This window comes from Artemia sp. Qi Xiang Cuo, chromosome 18 (assembly GCF_049724085.1).
Source record: "Artemia sp. Qi Xiang Cuo chromosome 18, ASM4972408v1, whole genome shotgun sequence".
In the NCBI taxonomy this organism is placed as follows: domain Eukaryota; kingdom Metazoa; phylum Arthropoda; class Branchiopoda; order Anostraca; family Artemiidae; genus Artemia; species Artemia sp. Qi Xiang Cuo.
The window spans coordinates 9,563,549-9,579,761 of NC_142811.1; the positions used below are offsets into that span (position 1 = coordinate 9,563,549).

Here is a 16,213-nt window from a genome sequence, read left to right on the forward strand (position 1 = left end):
TAAATCACATTCATTTTGGAGAACACCACATTTTCCCAACACGGTTTTCACCGTGACGTGACATTACGGTGGAACCAAAGAGAGAGCAAGAGAGATTACTGCCTTGTACTTCGGTATTTAAAAAGTGTACATTGAACCCATTGGTCTAATTTTATGGAAAAATCCCGCAAGGCAATCATATTATTCCTAAAGTCTGGAGAGAAAACAGCTGTGCCTTTTTAAAAATGAGTCAACTAAAGTTGACCGACACACCTAGACCAGGGTGCTACCATTTCGACTAACCGTCACAAGCACTAAACGTCATAACATCCAACCCGTCAGAACCACTAACCGTCATAACATCTAAAAAAGAAAACAAATTCGGCTATATATTTGCACATCAGGGTCGTGGGGGTAAAGAATAGCATATATTAAATACGTAACCTGACCTAGGTATCTTTTCCCCCTAAACCCCAAAAAACTGAAGTTTTAAAATTTTAGATGTTATGACGGTTAGTGGTTCTGACAGATTTTTTTTGTCGATGTTACGACGGATTTTTTAGTGCTCCTGACGGTTGGATATTATGACGCCTTCCCACCTAGACCAGCAAGGAAAAGCAATTTCCGGACAGATAAACTCATCTGCCGTTTTAAAACCTGGTTAATTCATTCTGAGTATTTGAAAGCCTATTAAAAGAAGAAGTTTTGTAATCACTAGTTTTTTTTTAATCACAAGAATCACACTGTTGGATGTTATGACGCCTTCCCACCTAGACCAGCAAGGAAAAGCAATTTCTGGACAGATAAACTCATCTGCCGTTTTAAAACCTGGTTAATTCATTCTGAAGATTTGAAAGCCTATTAAAAGAAGAAGTTTTTGAATCATAAGTTTTTTTTAATCACAAGAATCACGCGGTTGGATGTTATGACGCCTTCCCACCTAGACCAGCAAGGAAAAGCAATTTCTGGACAGATAAACTCATCTGCCGTTTTAAAACCTGTTTAATTCATTCTGAGAAATTTTAAGCATATTAAAAGAAGAAGTTTTTGAATCACAAGTTTTTTTTACAAGTAGTCCCTCTGTTTCTATGCGATGCTTCTATAGCCAAGTTCATTTCCAAAATATTTACCTCATTTCAGTTCAGAATTTTTTCACAAATAAATTCAGTTACCTTGCGGTGAAATCATGATGTCACATCTTTTTTATGTATTTGTAAGAAGAGCCACTCTTTTCATGTGTGATCAAACAGAAAAAAGACAAAAGTATCATTATCTATTCAGTTACTCCCTTGTTTTTGACCTCAATGTTTTGTTTTTAGGATGTATTGTTAAATTTTTTTTTAGGTTGGTGCAAGAAGAAGATTTTGCACAGCAAATCAAGTAGTTATGGCTACGAGAGGTCATCAACGATTTGCCATTAATACTAGTACATAATTGAAGTCGGGCTATTTGGTGGACGATATCACAAGAAGAAGAAAAATAAATAAAAACAAAAGGCTGTGTTCGAGCAGCCCTTATCCGAGTTATTCGGCTTAGTTTAAATTCCCCGGATGTAATCAGTAAAAGACAACAATAAATACTTATCCGGCCACATGCTAGCTGAAACGCTTATGGACAAAAAGGCCAATAACAAATATGACCACATGTACACCAATGAAAACACAGCGTATTAACAGATCCCTGACGATGTGAAATTTTTGAAATTATTGAATTATTTGTTTATGTATGACGTCACGTATCCACGCTTGTCCTGCATTCCCTAGGGCAATCAGGAGTAACTTATCCGGCAACTGATCCAGACCGTTTCAAGCAGCCATCATCCTTAGCTCCAACGTCGATTACCCCTCGCGAAATGCTAAGAATAAGTAATCCTAGTATGCTCAAACGCACTAAAAGATTTCCATTGCATGAAATTTCGCAATTTTGTGTTCTGTAACATTTTACGTATTAACTACTACTACTACTATTACTAACAACTTGCCGCGGTACGCAGCTGCTTGAGGTCTACACAGCTATGCACGATCGTACTCAATCCTAATCTATTCAAAGCCTTCCCCTTCACACCCTCCTAAAAAGTTCTCATTTCCCCTAATCTTTCCTTACGACATCCTACGCCCCATTCGGGGATGAACTACTTTTCGTGTGGCCCTAGAAATACGTATTTAGTACCTATAAAGGAAATACAAAAGTAGCACAATTCAGTAAAGTTAGAGGGTGTTTAAGAGTCTAAGCTAAGTTCTCCTAGGCATTTCTAAGCGAAGGACTTAGGTCGCATTCCTTGATGAAGAACACACTTGCAAACAGGCCAGAAATTACGGCCTAAACAGTCACCATTTTCGTATTTCGCACCATCCTCCCACCCCCCCCCCACCACCTCGTAGGGTTAAAATATTGTGCATTTTTAAAAAACATAGTTTTCCAAACCCAAATAATATAAAAATCAAGTAGTAAGGGGATAGAAAAAATGCCTTTATATTCAATGACTGTTATTAATATGTACAAGAAATTTGGCTACGAATATAATTTTCTTTGTTACTTTATGTTTTTTATTGTTTTTTTTTTATTTGTTTTACTTCATAATATTTTTTGTCGCATAAACGATGTCGGAAGAGCTATGCCAGTACACTTTTTTATTTCATTTTATGTCAGTATTTTGAACAAAAAACTCAGATAAACAAGAAACTTACTTCAGCTCTTAAATCAACAACTCTGTCCTGAAGGTCTCTATAGCGATCAGAGTCGTCAACAGAGCAGAGCTTTCCTTGAGCGACCAGTTCCTGATTCTGGAATTCCAGCATTGCCACTTTCTGAGTTAATTCAGCCAACGATTGTGCTGATTCGGCTTCGCGAAATCTGGCCATCATTAGCTCGTCTTTCATCTAAAAAAAAACATTATTATTTTGAAAATTTCGTTTATTCTAAACAGTAAATTGAATTTAAGGAATCTATTCAAATATTTAGTAGCTTCCTGTGACTGTGCTGATAAAGTAAACTCTTCATGTTTTGTTTTAGAAGAAAAAATCGACTTGTGACTGCCTGAGTGGATCTATAAAAATCCTAAATTAAATGTCTTTTCAGCATTTTACGCCTATTTCTGTACATGAATAATAAATAATTAACAACTATCATTAATTATAATTACAGTTATAATATATAATACTTATTAGTATAAACAATATTAAAACAATTTCTATATTGCCAAACAGGAAAAGTTTTCTTTATAAATTTCACAGTAGAGTAATACCCACCAAAAAGTGTTTTGTAAACCGGATAGTTATATTATTTCAGTTATTATGATAAGCTTCTTCTTCTTAAGGAGATTCGTAAACACCAGAAGCGAGTCTTTTAAGTTGTGGCAGCAACAAACTGTCTTAATTATAAAGGTAAAGAATACGGCATTGGACTTTACAGTCCCTACCGGCGGTTTTGATCTCCGTTTCTTGGCCCTTCAGCCAGGAAGTGCAATGGGGGGTTGGGGGCCAACCATCCTGAGCTCTCGCACACCCTTCCTGCTTACCTTCCCCAGTTTTTTCGAGGTACCCATTTAAAGCTGGGTCAACTCTGGCTGAGCTTACAGAGTCAAGCCACTGACCCCCGTCCCGAACCAAATAATTGAGTACACTAGGATTCAAACCCTCGTCCTCTCGGACAAAGGATCCTAAATCCAGTGCACCAATCCACTTGGCTAGTCTAGGATGGGTCCGTCTATAAAAGCGATTTCGAAAATCAAGCATATTTTCTCAGCATCGTAGCTGCTGATTGGTGACATTAAACTTAATGAATTATATATATATATTAGGAATCAGTGTAAAAAGCCAATTCTTTTAATATACAAACTGTTATTAAAATTATTTTTTTTTAGAGTTTTGATTAGACGAGTAACTTCTTGCTTACTAAGAATCTTTGGCAAACCGCCAACCCATACAAAAACATAAAGGAGGAATCTAACAAATAGTCACTTTTTAGTAAAAAAGGTGTGCAAATAAGTTCGTGCAGTTTCTTTTCGAAAACTGTATTTTATTGGAAAAAATTGGTTACAAATTCAGTGTTCAAAGTACTCTCCATCGCAGGCCACGACTTCTTCCCATTTTTCTGACAATTTACAGATAACACCTCTGAAAATATCGACCGATTTTGGCCGCTATCAACGAATCGATCCAACTTTTTACTCCATCATAACTGGAGGCGCTGGTGAGCCAGGCCAATCTGCATTAACCCTGCGTTGACTCCCATTTGAGCTATTCTATGTATGTTTTAACGGCAGCTGCAACATAAATTTGTCGTCCTAGCCGAATGGTTAGTGCTCTCGACTTGAAATCCTGAGGTCAGGGGTTCGAGTTTGATGTCGTTGGTTATTGGGTTTGGGATGGGGGTCAATGGTGTGACTCTGTAAGTTCAGCCGGAATCAACCCAGCTCTAAATAGGTACGAAATCTGGAGGGGGGGAGAACACAGGAAGCATCGGATGATTTGCCCCCAACCCCGCATTGCACTCCTGGCCAAAGGCATCTAATCAGGAGATCGGTACAAGCACAATGAAAAAAAAAGTTTTTTTTACGTTTTTACAGTGAGTATCAACGTATTCAGGGCGTTTTTCTAGCAATACTCGGCTCAAACGCATCAATTGTCGTCGTAATACCTCCTGATCGTTTCATTCATATTCAGTAGCTTATAAAATACTACGCCGAGCTGTTGGTGTTGTTGATGATGAAATCAATGACGTCACCGATAATCACGAGGATGAGGCGTGGTTACGGTATCCATGCGCTGCTCAACGTTTTGCATTATCGTAATTGACCTATTTTTGATCGCCTGTCAAAATTCGATTCAAAAAAACTTTTTTTTGCCGTTGGAGCAGTTGTTCGCATTTGAAAAACGGCGTTCGATGTCTCTTGGCAGCAATTTATACGGCACCCAATTTTCTACCTTTCGGATCATCCCCATTGCTTTTAAACGAAGGAAAATTGCTTGATGAGTGACTTCAAGTGTTTTGCAGGTTGTTCTTGCGTTTGTGATGTGTTTTCACCAAGCGCTAACTCCAATCTCCAAGCTCCAAACTCCGATCTCCAATCTCCAAACTGAGTTGGTGCTCCAGCAGGTTCCTCGATTTCCAGGTCAAAGTTGTCATTTTTAAACCAGGTTCAACACGTTCGTTCAGATAACTTCCGACACGTTCGTTCAGATAAAAAATGGTCATCATTTACTTCCACTAAAATCTGATCAATTTCGAAATAATTTTCCTTCAAAAAGTTAAGACTTTTTGTCCCATTTTTCAGAACGACTCCTGAAACACAAGAGCCATTTAGCTATAATAAGAAGCTTGCTACAGAACTAAAAAACTTTATCGGGAAGAACAAGGTATTGAGGAGGGTCCAGTCCTCCTCATAAACGTAATAATTTGTGGTCTTTTTAAGTTTTAATGCTGCTCCTTACTTTCAGTAGGAAAAACTTTTGTTCTTTTAATTAATTCGGTGTAATTGAAATTATTACTGACTCTTTGCCCACCCAAATCGACATTTCGTTAAATACAATAAAAGAGCAGTAAATTAATTTAGAATTTCTCAAACTTTTGGGTAAAATTGAAGCTTTTCATACAAGAATTCCAGGTTTTTAACATTTTATAGGGGAGTCTTAATACCTTTCAATTATAAATATTTCTATTACATATACAGTAACCATCATCAGCAGATTGCTCTTTTTCTTCTATCTTTATAAATTATGTTCTAAGAAATATGATTCTAACGCTATTGTTTCTACATTTTCAATAAAAATATTTGCTAATAATGGACTTACAGGGGCCCCATAGGTAAACCATTTACCTGTTCGAAAAATTCCTTTCTGAATTCAAACAATAAGATGACGTATTACGCAACCGTACTAAATTCATAATTACGTAGACTTCCAGATCTGTTTTACCACTAATTAAGTCCAAATTTTTAAGAATAACTTCAGCTGCTATCGCATGAATATCTGTATACATTGACACGATGTCGAAGCTTGAGATCAAAGAACTTGAAGAAATTTCCATTTCTTTTGTCTTCAAAAGAAGTGGAAATTCCTTTCTTCCTTAAAATTTCCCCAAGGAGTAGGGTATTCACTGATCGTCTCCAGGGTTGCCATCCCTAGTGATATATCATTATTTCTAGTGATTTTCATATTGCCTAAGCAAAAAAATCACTGAATCGACCAAAAAATCACTAACATCTACTGATTTTTTTATAACTTAAAGTCTTAATAACATTAAATAGGGGAAGTCTTAATACCTTTAATTCAAGATCTGAGTATTTCCTATCATGATCTCTTGTCTTCTGTTGAAATTCTTTTTCCAACCGCTCATTGTCTTCAACGCGGCTTTGCAGAGTTCGCATTTCTTCATCTTGTCGCCTAGACGCATTCAAAAGCACTTGATTCTGAAAAAATATACGAAGTTAAATATGCAACTGAAACTTTACAAATTGTGGTTTTAATATTAATAAATACTTCAAAGTACAAAATGAAATCTGACTGTTTGAACTAGTTAAGTGGAAACTTACACAACCATTTATAAATCTTAAACATTTGGAGAGAATCAGAAATTCAATTTATAATGAAAAAGATTTCGATATGCAAGTTTTAGTAGCAGCAGGCGCGAAACAAAAAAAAATAATAAAAATAGACGAAAAATCAGAAAAAAAGAAATGGCACTAAACAGGTTAAGAAGGTGTGGCTTCCCTCTGAAGGTGTAGCTGTAGAATCAAAAGAGAGTTAAATTCTATTCTTTGTAGAAGAAGAGCGCTGTTAAATCTAACTAACTAGTTATAATCATTTAAATTCACAGCTCAACGTGGCAACACTGACAAAAAATGATACTGCTCCAAGAACTTCATAAGTTTGAAACAGCAAAAATATAAATAAGAGAAATCGTGGTTTTCAGGCATGGCCTTAGTAGTTTAACGATAAATAAATAATAAACACAGGGCAAAATATCGGATAATAGTCGGCAAAACGTGGTTTTAACATTGAGTAAAGATAGCTTGAAATTTAGCCGGCTGAAATTCGACAGAAGTTTTTCATTTTGTTGTTCTTAGTACTTTAACGATGAAAAACTATGAAAAAAATAATATATTAGTAAATACTAAAATATAAATATTAATAAACACGTGGTAAAATACCAGAAACTAGCCGGCCAAACATGACTAGTTTGTAAAGATAGTTTGACTTTTAGCCCGCTAAAATTCGGCGAAAAGTTTTTTTTTTTTTTTTTTTTGATGTCCTTAGTGCTTTAACAACAAAAAATAATATATTAGTAAACATTAAAATATAAATATTCATAAATATGGCTAACTGTCGAAAAAGCCAAGACAGATAGTCCGAGTAATTGAGAGGCAAATGTTTAAATGGCACGGATAAATGGCGAGAGTAAGCATGACTCTCTTATTGGCAAAACATGGTTTTGACATTGAGTAAATACAGTTTGACGTTTAGCCGGCAAAAATTCATGAACTCAATAACGTGACAAAGCGTGAATTAACGTTTTACTAGGAATTTTGAAAATTATCACCTCTATGTAAAAATTTATCCAGAGAAAATATGTCAATGAAGATTAAGGTCCCTCTGAAACAAGAGATTTTGTGCCAAGCCCACGACTATAACTTGCACCACAAGATGCTCACACCTTTAGATTCAATAATCTCAGTCCTGTTCATTACTACTAATACTACTATTACTAACAACTCACCGCAGCACCAAGCCACCAGCTACGCACGCTCCTCCTCCATCCCAATCTATTCAAACCCTCCCTCTTTACACCCTCCCAGGAAGTTCCTATTTCCTTTAAGGAATTAAACTTGCGAGAAGGAACTTAACAATTAAACTTTCTTGGAGAAGGAATTAAACAACAGGAAAATTCTCTTTTTTCATCAATTTTCAACTAATATTCAACGTATTTCAATCTAAAAAATTCAGTAAAGCAATTTTAGGTATTTCGAGGATCACACTGCCTTTCCAAGACGATAAATAACAGTTCAAATAGGGATAAATCCTTTTATTAAACAGTGAAAAACAATAAAAAAAAAAATATTGGATATAGAAAAAATTATCTCATCAATAGAAATATCTTTACATAGAAACGCTTCAACAGTTAAAACCCCTTCAAATTTTGCATTGAAACCTGAAATTCCTAACAAGTCCATCGAAGACACAAGGATTCTTAAAAACTTAAAAAAGGATGAGTCAATTAATATAAAAGAAGATAAGGGGAACACTGTGGTAGCGATGGATACTGAGGACGAAGAATCAAAATTAAAAAGTTTATTAAAAGATGAAAAACATACAAAAAGCTTTCTTATGATCCGACAGACTTCAACGTTTAAGAACGAGTTAAAGTTTTTGAAAGACGAAGGAAAGATTACACCTCAACTTTATTATAAACTCTTAACACGCAGTTCCATGTGCCCAAAACTATATGAGCTTCCAAAGCTCCATAAGCCGAACCTGCCATTACGACCAATTGTTTCTAGTACGAAGTGAACGACAAGTGTTCTAAGCAAGTGGTTAGTGTCTATGTATAAACCACTGTTGCCTACACGAATCTCTAATATTAAGAACTCTTCAGAATTAGTTTTAAAAAAAGAAGTGGAAATTTCTTCAAGTTCTTTGATCTCAAGCTTCGACATCGTGTCAATGTATACAGATATTAATGCGAAAGCAGCTGAAGTTATTCTTGAAAATTTGGACTTAATTAGTGGTAAAACAGATCTGAAAGTCTGCGTAATTATGAATTTAGTACGGGTGTGTAATACGTCCTCTTATAGTTTGAATTCAGAAAGGAAGAAAGGAATTTCCACTTCTTTTGAAGACAAAAGAAATGGAAATTTCTTCAAGTTCTTTGATCTCAAGCTTCGACATCGTGTCAATGTATACAGATATTCATGCGATAGCAGCTGAAGTTATTCTTAAAAATTTGGACTTAATCAGTGGTGAAACAGATCTGGAAGTCTACGTAATTATGAATTTAGTACGGTTGCGTAATACGTCATCTTATTGTTTGAATTCAGAAAGGAATTTTTCGAACAGGTAAATGGTTTACCTATGGGGCCCCTGTAAGTCCATTATTAGCAAACATTTTATTGAAAATGTAGAAACAATAGCGTTAGAATCATACTTCTTAGAACATAATTTCTAAAGATAGAAGAAAAAGAGCAATCTGCTGATGACGGTTACTGTATATGTAATCGAAATATCCGGTTTTTTTTTTTTTTTTTTTTTTTTTTTTTTTTTTTTTTTTTTTTTTTTTACTGTGTAACAAAAGGATTTATCCCTAATTGAACTGTTATTTATCGTGAAATAAATGCAATTTAGTAGATGGATAGAGCTGAACCTGAGAACTAAGGAATTATAGCAAAATTGTTATTTTGTTAACAATAATTAGCATTTTTTATTAACTATAATTTTTTAACAATATTAACAATAATTAATTTATTAACAATAATTAATAATTTTATTAACAAAATTACAACTGCAAGAGAGCTGAAAAATAAAATACCAAAAACGTAAAGGGAGCAAAAAACCTTAAGCCCCTTTATAAGAAAAGCGGTAAGAGTGAGTGTGGCATTAGCTTCGTTTCTGAAGGGAGAAAATTACTTGGTATGAAAATATTTTATAGAATTAGAGATGCTGTAGAAAAAAAGTTTTAAGAGAAGAAAAGCATGGTTTTAGGAAGGGGAAAGGGTGCGTAGCCCAAATTTTCGTTCTTAGATTACTAATTGAGAAGGGCCTGTGTCATCAAACCCCTTTAGTATTCACTTTTATAGATTATGAATAAGCGTTTGATTCAGCCGACATAAGAGCTTTAGCGAAGGTCCTACCCTTGTATGGAATACCCACAGTTCATATATAATCCAGTATGATCATTCTCTATCTCACCCATTATAAAAACCCGGACCAGGGTGCGAGTGCTCCGGAGAACGTTTTTGCAGATATAAACATAGGCGAAGTCAGATTAGCGGGAATACTGGTTAGTCTGTTTCCGTCTGTTTCCCTCAAAGTGCATTGAAACAATCGGAAATAGACTAACCAATATTCCCGCAAATGCAGAAATAAGTGGGAGGAGCTTTTTGTTCGCAACGAGAACGAAGACCAGAAATGATCTGCGATAAGCTTACTGGTATATTCTGTCTACTGTGGGAATACCAGACAAATACACTAAAATTAGTATGAGAACAACATTGCTGTGCTTAAGGTACAAAATGAGGTTAGTAGCTGGTTTTAGATTGAATCACCAAGCAGGGTTGCATTCCTCACCCATTTTTATGGAATGTTTTGAAGGACTTTGTCCTAAGGAACACGGCAACGGCTATGAAGGAGCATGGAATCAGAGGGGCAAGTAACACTCTCCTATATTTACATTATTCTGATGAATCGAGTGTCCTAGATAAAGATGTTATCAAAAGAAATGATGATTTGGCGGTTTCGAGAGTTCCTGGAACAAGAACAGGATTGAAAATAGTTATTAAGAAGACCAAGTCGCTGAGATTAAATGAAGGTGAAGAGATGATGTTGAATAACTAGAAGATCAATCAAGTGGATAGTTTCACTTACCAGGCTAGTATTATTAGTAAAGATTGTGGGGGTAGTGAAGATGTTAAAAGAGGAATAGCCAAGGCTCAGGGTGTTTAATTCACAGCTGGAAAAAGTTTTGAAGGATGATAAATCTGCGAACTGAGATGGGGATGTTGGAAGCTACAGTGATGACATTGGTCAATCATGGTTCTGAAATACGGGTGATTCAGAAGGTGGAGAATTTGTTAGATGTTTTCTAGAGGAATTGGCTACAGATTGTTTTGGGTACCTGTCTAACTGACTGGATTTCAAATAATAAACTGTATGAAAAATGTGGTTCTATCCCGCTTTCTAGGGCTATAATAAGAGAAAGATTGAGATGGCTAGGACGTGTTCTGCCAATGAAGGATGACAGAATGCCAAAGATCATCATTTTAGTAGTCCATCTAGGGCCGTGATTCCCAACGTGGGGCGCAGATCCCACCGGTGGGGCATGGCAATATTTTTCTGGGTCAGGGACAGGACGTGCACCCTTCGGCTGACTATACTTTATAGCCTTAATTTTGAAAAAAAGAAATATTTTCCAGGTGAATGATGTTACATTCATTATGCATTAATAGGGCAAAAAAGATACAAGATAGTATTGTATTAGCGTCATATATTGTATAAAAGGTGTTGTATCCAGACAATATTTTTCATTAGTATAAAATTTGCCAAGAGGACGACCGCCCCCCCCCCCCCCCAAAAAAAAGGAAATACATAACCAAGTTAATGGTCTTTTAAGCTTCCTTCATATGAGTACACGTCAAATTTGGAAAAAAAATATTACGAGGGGGGCACCGGGATTTTAGCAATCCCTAGGTGGGATATGACCCGAAATCCGTTGGGAACCACTGATCTAGGGTCAACCGAAAAGCAAGTTGTCCCTGAATGGGTGGTCACAAGAAAGGTCAGAAGAAAGAATTTATAGGATTAGACCTTCTTGGGTGGACGTAAAAAGGGAAGCTCTGAACAGACTGACATGGAGGAGCAGCATGCACAGCTGTTTTGGTCTCAGGCGGCTTCGTGCTGCAGTAAGTTGTTAATAGTTGTAGTAGTAGTAGCAGTAATAACTATAAGATTAAATACCTGATATCTAGCGGAACAAAAACATGGTTTTGGTGTTGACCAAAGATACTGTGAGTTATACCCTACCAAATTCAAGAGAAGTTACAAAGTGGGAATTAAGGATGAACTTTGAATTTCCAAAATTTTCACTTCTATATAAACAATCTCATCAAAAAAACAATATTAATGTAGCGCATCTACCGCCAAAGCATTTTATCTACCACAAAAAAACTCTTCTAAATCGACATTTCGAAGGACCTCTATTAGAGGTAATATAAATAAATAATACTTTGTAATTAATAATAAATAAATATTTTGCATTTTCTTCAACTAACGCCTTCAACGGCTCTTTTAACTAGCATCATCAAAGAACCAATGAGAGTGAAATTAACATCTGGTTGTTATAACTGGTCAAGTGGAAACGTGCACATCTTAAAAAAAAATCTAAAATGTCTTAAAAAATATCTAAAGAAAAGTTTTAACATCTTAAAAAAAAAATCTTGAACATCTTTAAAAAAATTAGGAAACATCGGAATTTAATTTTAATTGAAAAACACCTAAATTGGCAGTTATGGAGTTTTAGGTAGTAGGGGGCACCAAATAAAAAAAAATAGACAACATGGGTGAAAAAATCAACAAAAAGAAGCTAGAAACATGTGGAAACAAACTGCTTAAGATGATGCAGCTTACCCTTACAAAAAAACTCTTCTAAATCGACATTTCGAAGGACCTCTATTAGAGGTAATATATATAAATAATACTTTGTAATTAATAATAAATAAATATTTTGCATTTTCTTCAACTAACGCCTTCAACGGCTCTTTTAACTAGCATCATCAAAGAACCAATGAGAGTGAAATTAACATCTGGTTGTTATAACTGGTCAAGTGGAAACGTGCACATCTTAAAAAAAAATCTAAAATGTCTTAAAAAATATCTAAAGAAAAGTTTTAACATCTTAAAAAAAAAATCTTGAACATATTTAAAAAAAATTAGGAAACATCGGAATTTAATTTTAATTGAAAAACACCTAAATTGGCAGTTATGGAGTTTTAGGTAGTAGGGGGCACCAAATAAAAAAAAAAAATAGACAACAGGTGAAAAAATCAACAAAAAAAAAGCTAGAAACATGTGGAAACAAACTGCTTAAGATGATGCAGCTTACCCTTGCAGCTGTAGCTGTCTATTAGAATCAACAGTTTGTTAGTATATGAATTTTTACAAGCAACAAGGAGGATCAAATTTAACTAATTAGTTTTACTTATTTATTTTTACAGTTCAAGCTAGCAATAGCGAGGAAGTTGTACTACCATGGTAAAAACTTCATAATTTTTAAACAGCAACAAAAAAAAAATCTTATGACAATTGCGGTTTTCAGGTATGAACAGACCTAAATCGGATGAAGATTTGCTAGATATTTTCCAGAGAAATTGCCAACGGATCGTTCTGGGTACCCGGCTGACTGACCGCATTTTAAACAGTAGGCTGTACAAAAAATATGCTTCAATCCCGCTTTCTAGGGCTACAATGGAAGAAAGGTTGAGATTTTTAGGGCATTTTCTGCGGATGAAGGATGAAAGATTGCCAAATATTGTCCTTTTCGGCCAACCGTCTAGGGCTAAACAGAAAGTAGGTCGTCCTCGGTTGGGGTTGGCGGATGTCATAAAGAAAGATCTAAAGGAAAATGGGAGCTTCCTGGGAAGGTGTAAAGAGGAAGATTTTGAATAGATTGGAATGGAGGAGGAGCGTGCGTAATTGTGTTGGCCTCAGGCGGCTTGGTGCTGCGGTGAGTTGTTAGTAGTAGTAGTAATAGACCTAAGATGAGTTCATGGGCGAAAAACGTTTTTATTTTATGTCCTTCATGCTTTCACGTCTTTAACGTTGTTATTGGTGTCAATGACAAACGGTTATATCGCTCGAATGCAAAGAAAACTCATCGCCTAAAATTTCAGACCCATGACCACCGGGTAGAAACAACCACATAGTCATTTCCAAGAAATAGATGGCCTGATATTCTGTACAGGTCCTAAGCAAGGCACGAATAAGATAATAAATATACCCGCGGTTGCTCAAAACCGCGTGTCCTGGAGGAGGATGGCTCTCCCGATGGTGGCGCCAAATCAGCAGAAGAATTAAGTCAAGTTGAGTGAAGCACCTTCAATTATAATTCTATGAACTAAGCTTACTGCTGTTAATCCAGTACTCGTTTTTTGTATGGATGATCTAATTAATCCGTTTAGATGAACATTCCCAAGACATGTAATATTTAAAATTAATAGACATCTCCAAAAAGGCGAGTAATAGTATCATGTGCTAACATGATGCGGACCTTTTCGAAGAAAAATTTTGTATCTTATTAATCTTGTAGATTGTATTTAGCAAAAAAAAATTAAAATAGAAAAAATGAATAGATAAACCATTCTTGAACGTGACAACGAAGGAAATAAATCAAAAATAAAAATGCAACCTGAGTTTCAAGCTCCATGACTCTTAGACGTAGTTCTTTCAGCTCCGCAACTGCTTCTACTTCCCTAAGCTTAGTTGTCACCAGCTCTTCCTCTGCTTTAGCTGCGCGTTTGGCGTCGTTGTTCTCCCAAAACATCAGCTTCTTTGGAGTGCTGTTTGACTGATTAGCCTCACCGTCTTTGACTGGCTCACTGTGGTATTCCTAGAAATGCACTTAATGAAACAGAAGTTAAAGAGACATTAGAGCAAGAATGAAGTGTCACGGAAGAAAATGGATAAGAGAGAAAAAGAGCAGAAAGACAGGCCAATAGAAAAGGAAATATAGAAACACCCCGCCCTGGAAGACTAAAAATGTGCAAAATTGTATCATATCGTTCTGTAAAAACATTTTTTTTGCCCCATTCCTTTCCCCAGACCCGGTGAAATCATAGAGGGCTCCCTCCGATGTTTGCAAGCACCATTAGGATTTTAATTCTAGCAATTTATCAGGATTAATATCTCTCCCAAAAGACAATGGTGTACACATAAGAGGGTTAAGATTGCTGGTCTGACATTTTTCGTGAAGAATTTCTATAATAAAAAGAAAGGGGGGGGGGAAAGAAAGAGGGGGAGAGAGAGAGAGAGAGAGAGAGAGAGAGAGAGAGAGAGAGAGAGAGAGAGAGAGAGAGAGAGAGAGAGAGAGAGAGAGAGAGAGAGAGAGAGAGAGAGAGAGAGAGAGAGAGAGAGAGAGAGAGAGAGAGAGAGAGAGAGAGAGAAACATTCATTTTGAATAGCCTATTTCAGTTTAGCCTAAGAAAAATTAGCCTCTGTTAAAGCCACTGAAACTCAAGGACAAGGGTTGTTTCCCTCCAGAATCGAAACTCTCAAAAGAAAAAAGAACGAAAGAAATGATTAATTTTTTGGGAGTGTACCCACAAAAATTTCCAGATTTAACTTCAAAAAACATTTGTTTTACATTAAAAGATGATTGTACAGTTTTCCCTGAAACACAGAGGAAATCAGCGTTCTGAAATCGAAATTGGCTTTGACTAATTTGCTCCTAAAAGAGTTGGAAATTAATAAATTCCAGCTTGGAAATACCATCACGTATTGAAAGAGTTGTCCCAAAACTCCTAAGAATCTAATAGTGCGAGATTCGAAGTAAAAATTAACAGTTTGCTGACTCTACATTTCTGGAAAAGCTACTCAATTTTTTTGATTTTAGTATCTTCCATAATAATGGACTAGAAAAAAAGAAAGAGCAGATAATTGAAAATGAAGTAGCTAACACCAAAGGAAACATTTCATTAGAATGACGTAATTTTTTTCTAAACAATGATAAGGAAAATGATTACAATAATAAAGTAAAAACATTCATGACAAAAAGAAGTTTCGGTGGCAACAATTCATAAATTATTGTTAAAGCACATATTTGAGTCAGATCAGTGAAAGACATTGACTCTTTGATATGTTTACTTTGATCCTTCGAAATGTTTACCATGGGTCTCCAAGATAAACATAAGTGCATAACAGTCCAAATCTCGGATGAAGGGGGCTAAAAGACTTCGTGTATTTAGACAACAATAATTAAAAACAAATCCTACCCTGGGGAGGGAGAGGGGGTCAGATGATTTTTAAAAAAACAGTGTATCAAAATGAGAAAATATTTATGCATTCTCCAATATATTTAAACTGTTTTTTGTGTGTGTGTGGGGGGGGGGGAAGCACCTGGGTTATTTTGGTCTAGCGTCAAATCTGCTTGGAAGTTTACAGCAAAGTTGTAATCAAATAATAAGGCTTTTACTTCACATAGAAATTAAAAGTAGCATAAATTCTTCAAATTATTGCAGAGACATCCTCTTTAATACGAATGTTATAGGGTGTAAAACTTACAAACGGCATTACCAGTGCAACTTTGTGCAGAATTAACCGTGCAGTATTGCACAGCAGCAGTGCAGAAAAAAGTTACAATTCCCTTGCTTTCCTTTTGAAAAGAAAAGTAGTATAAATTCTTCAAAGTATTCCCTTCCTTTCGTTTTTGCCAAAGAAAGCACATTAATAAATTTGCTTCAACACAAAAGCCAAGGAGCTTGTAAAGGATTTCCTATCAAATTAGAAAGAACTAGAAGAGATTTATGAATTTG

General features: G+C 35.7%; 1 protein-coding gene across 6 annotated transcripts in view; it reads right to left on the bottom strand.

Moving 5' to 3' along the window:
• Evi5 (ecotropic viral integration site 5) overlaps window positions 1–16,213 on the bottom strand; it is a 237,974-nt gene that overhangs the window by 9,215 nt on the left and 212,546 nt on the right. For all 6 annotated transcript variants that reach the window (XM_089104326.1, XM_089104325.1, XM_089104323.1 and 3 more), the window contains 3 exons: window positions 14,092–14,292; window positions 6,242–6,388; window positions 2,667–2,858 (listed from right to left, as the gene is read on the bottom strand). In XM_089104326.1, coding sequence (XP_088960452.1) covers window positions 2,667–2,858; window positions 6,242–6,388; window positions 14,092–14,292 — 540 coding nt within the window. The remainder of the gene's footprint in view (window positions 1–2,666; window positions 2,859–6,241; window positions 6,389–14,091; window positions 14,293–16,213) is intronic.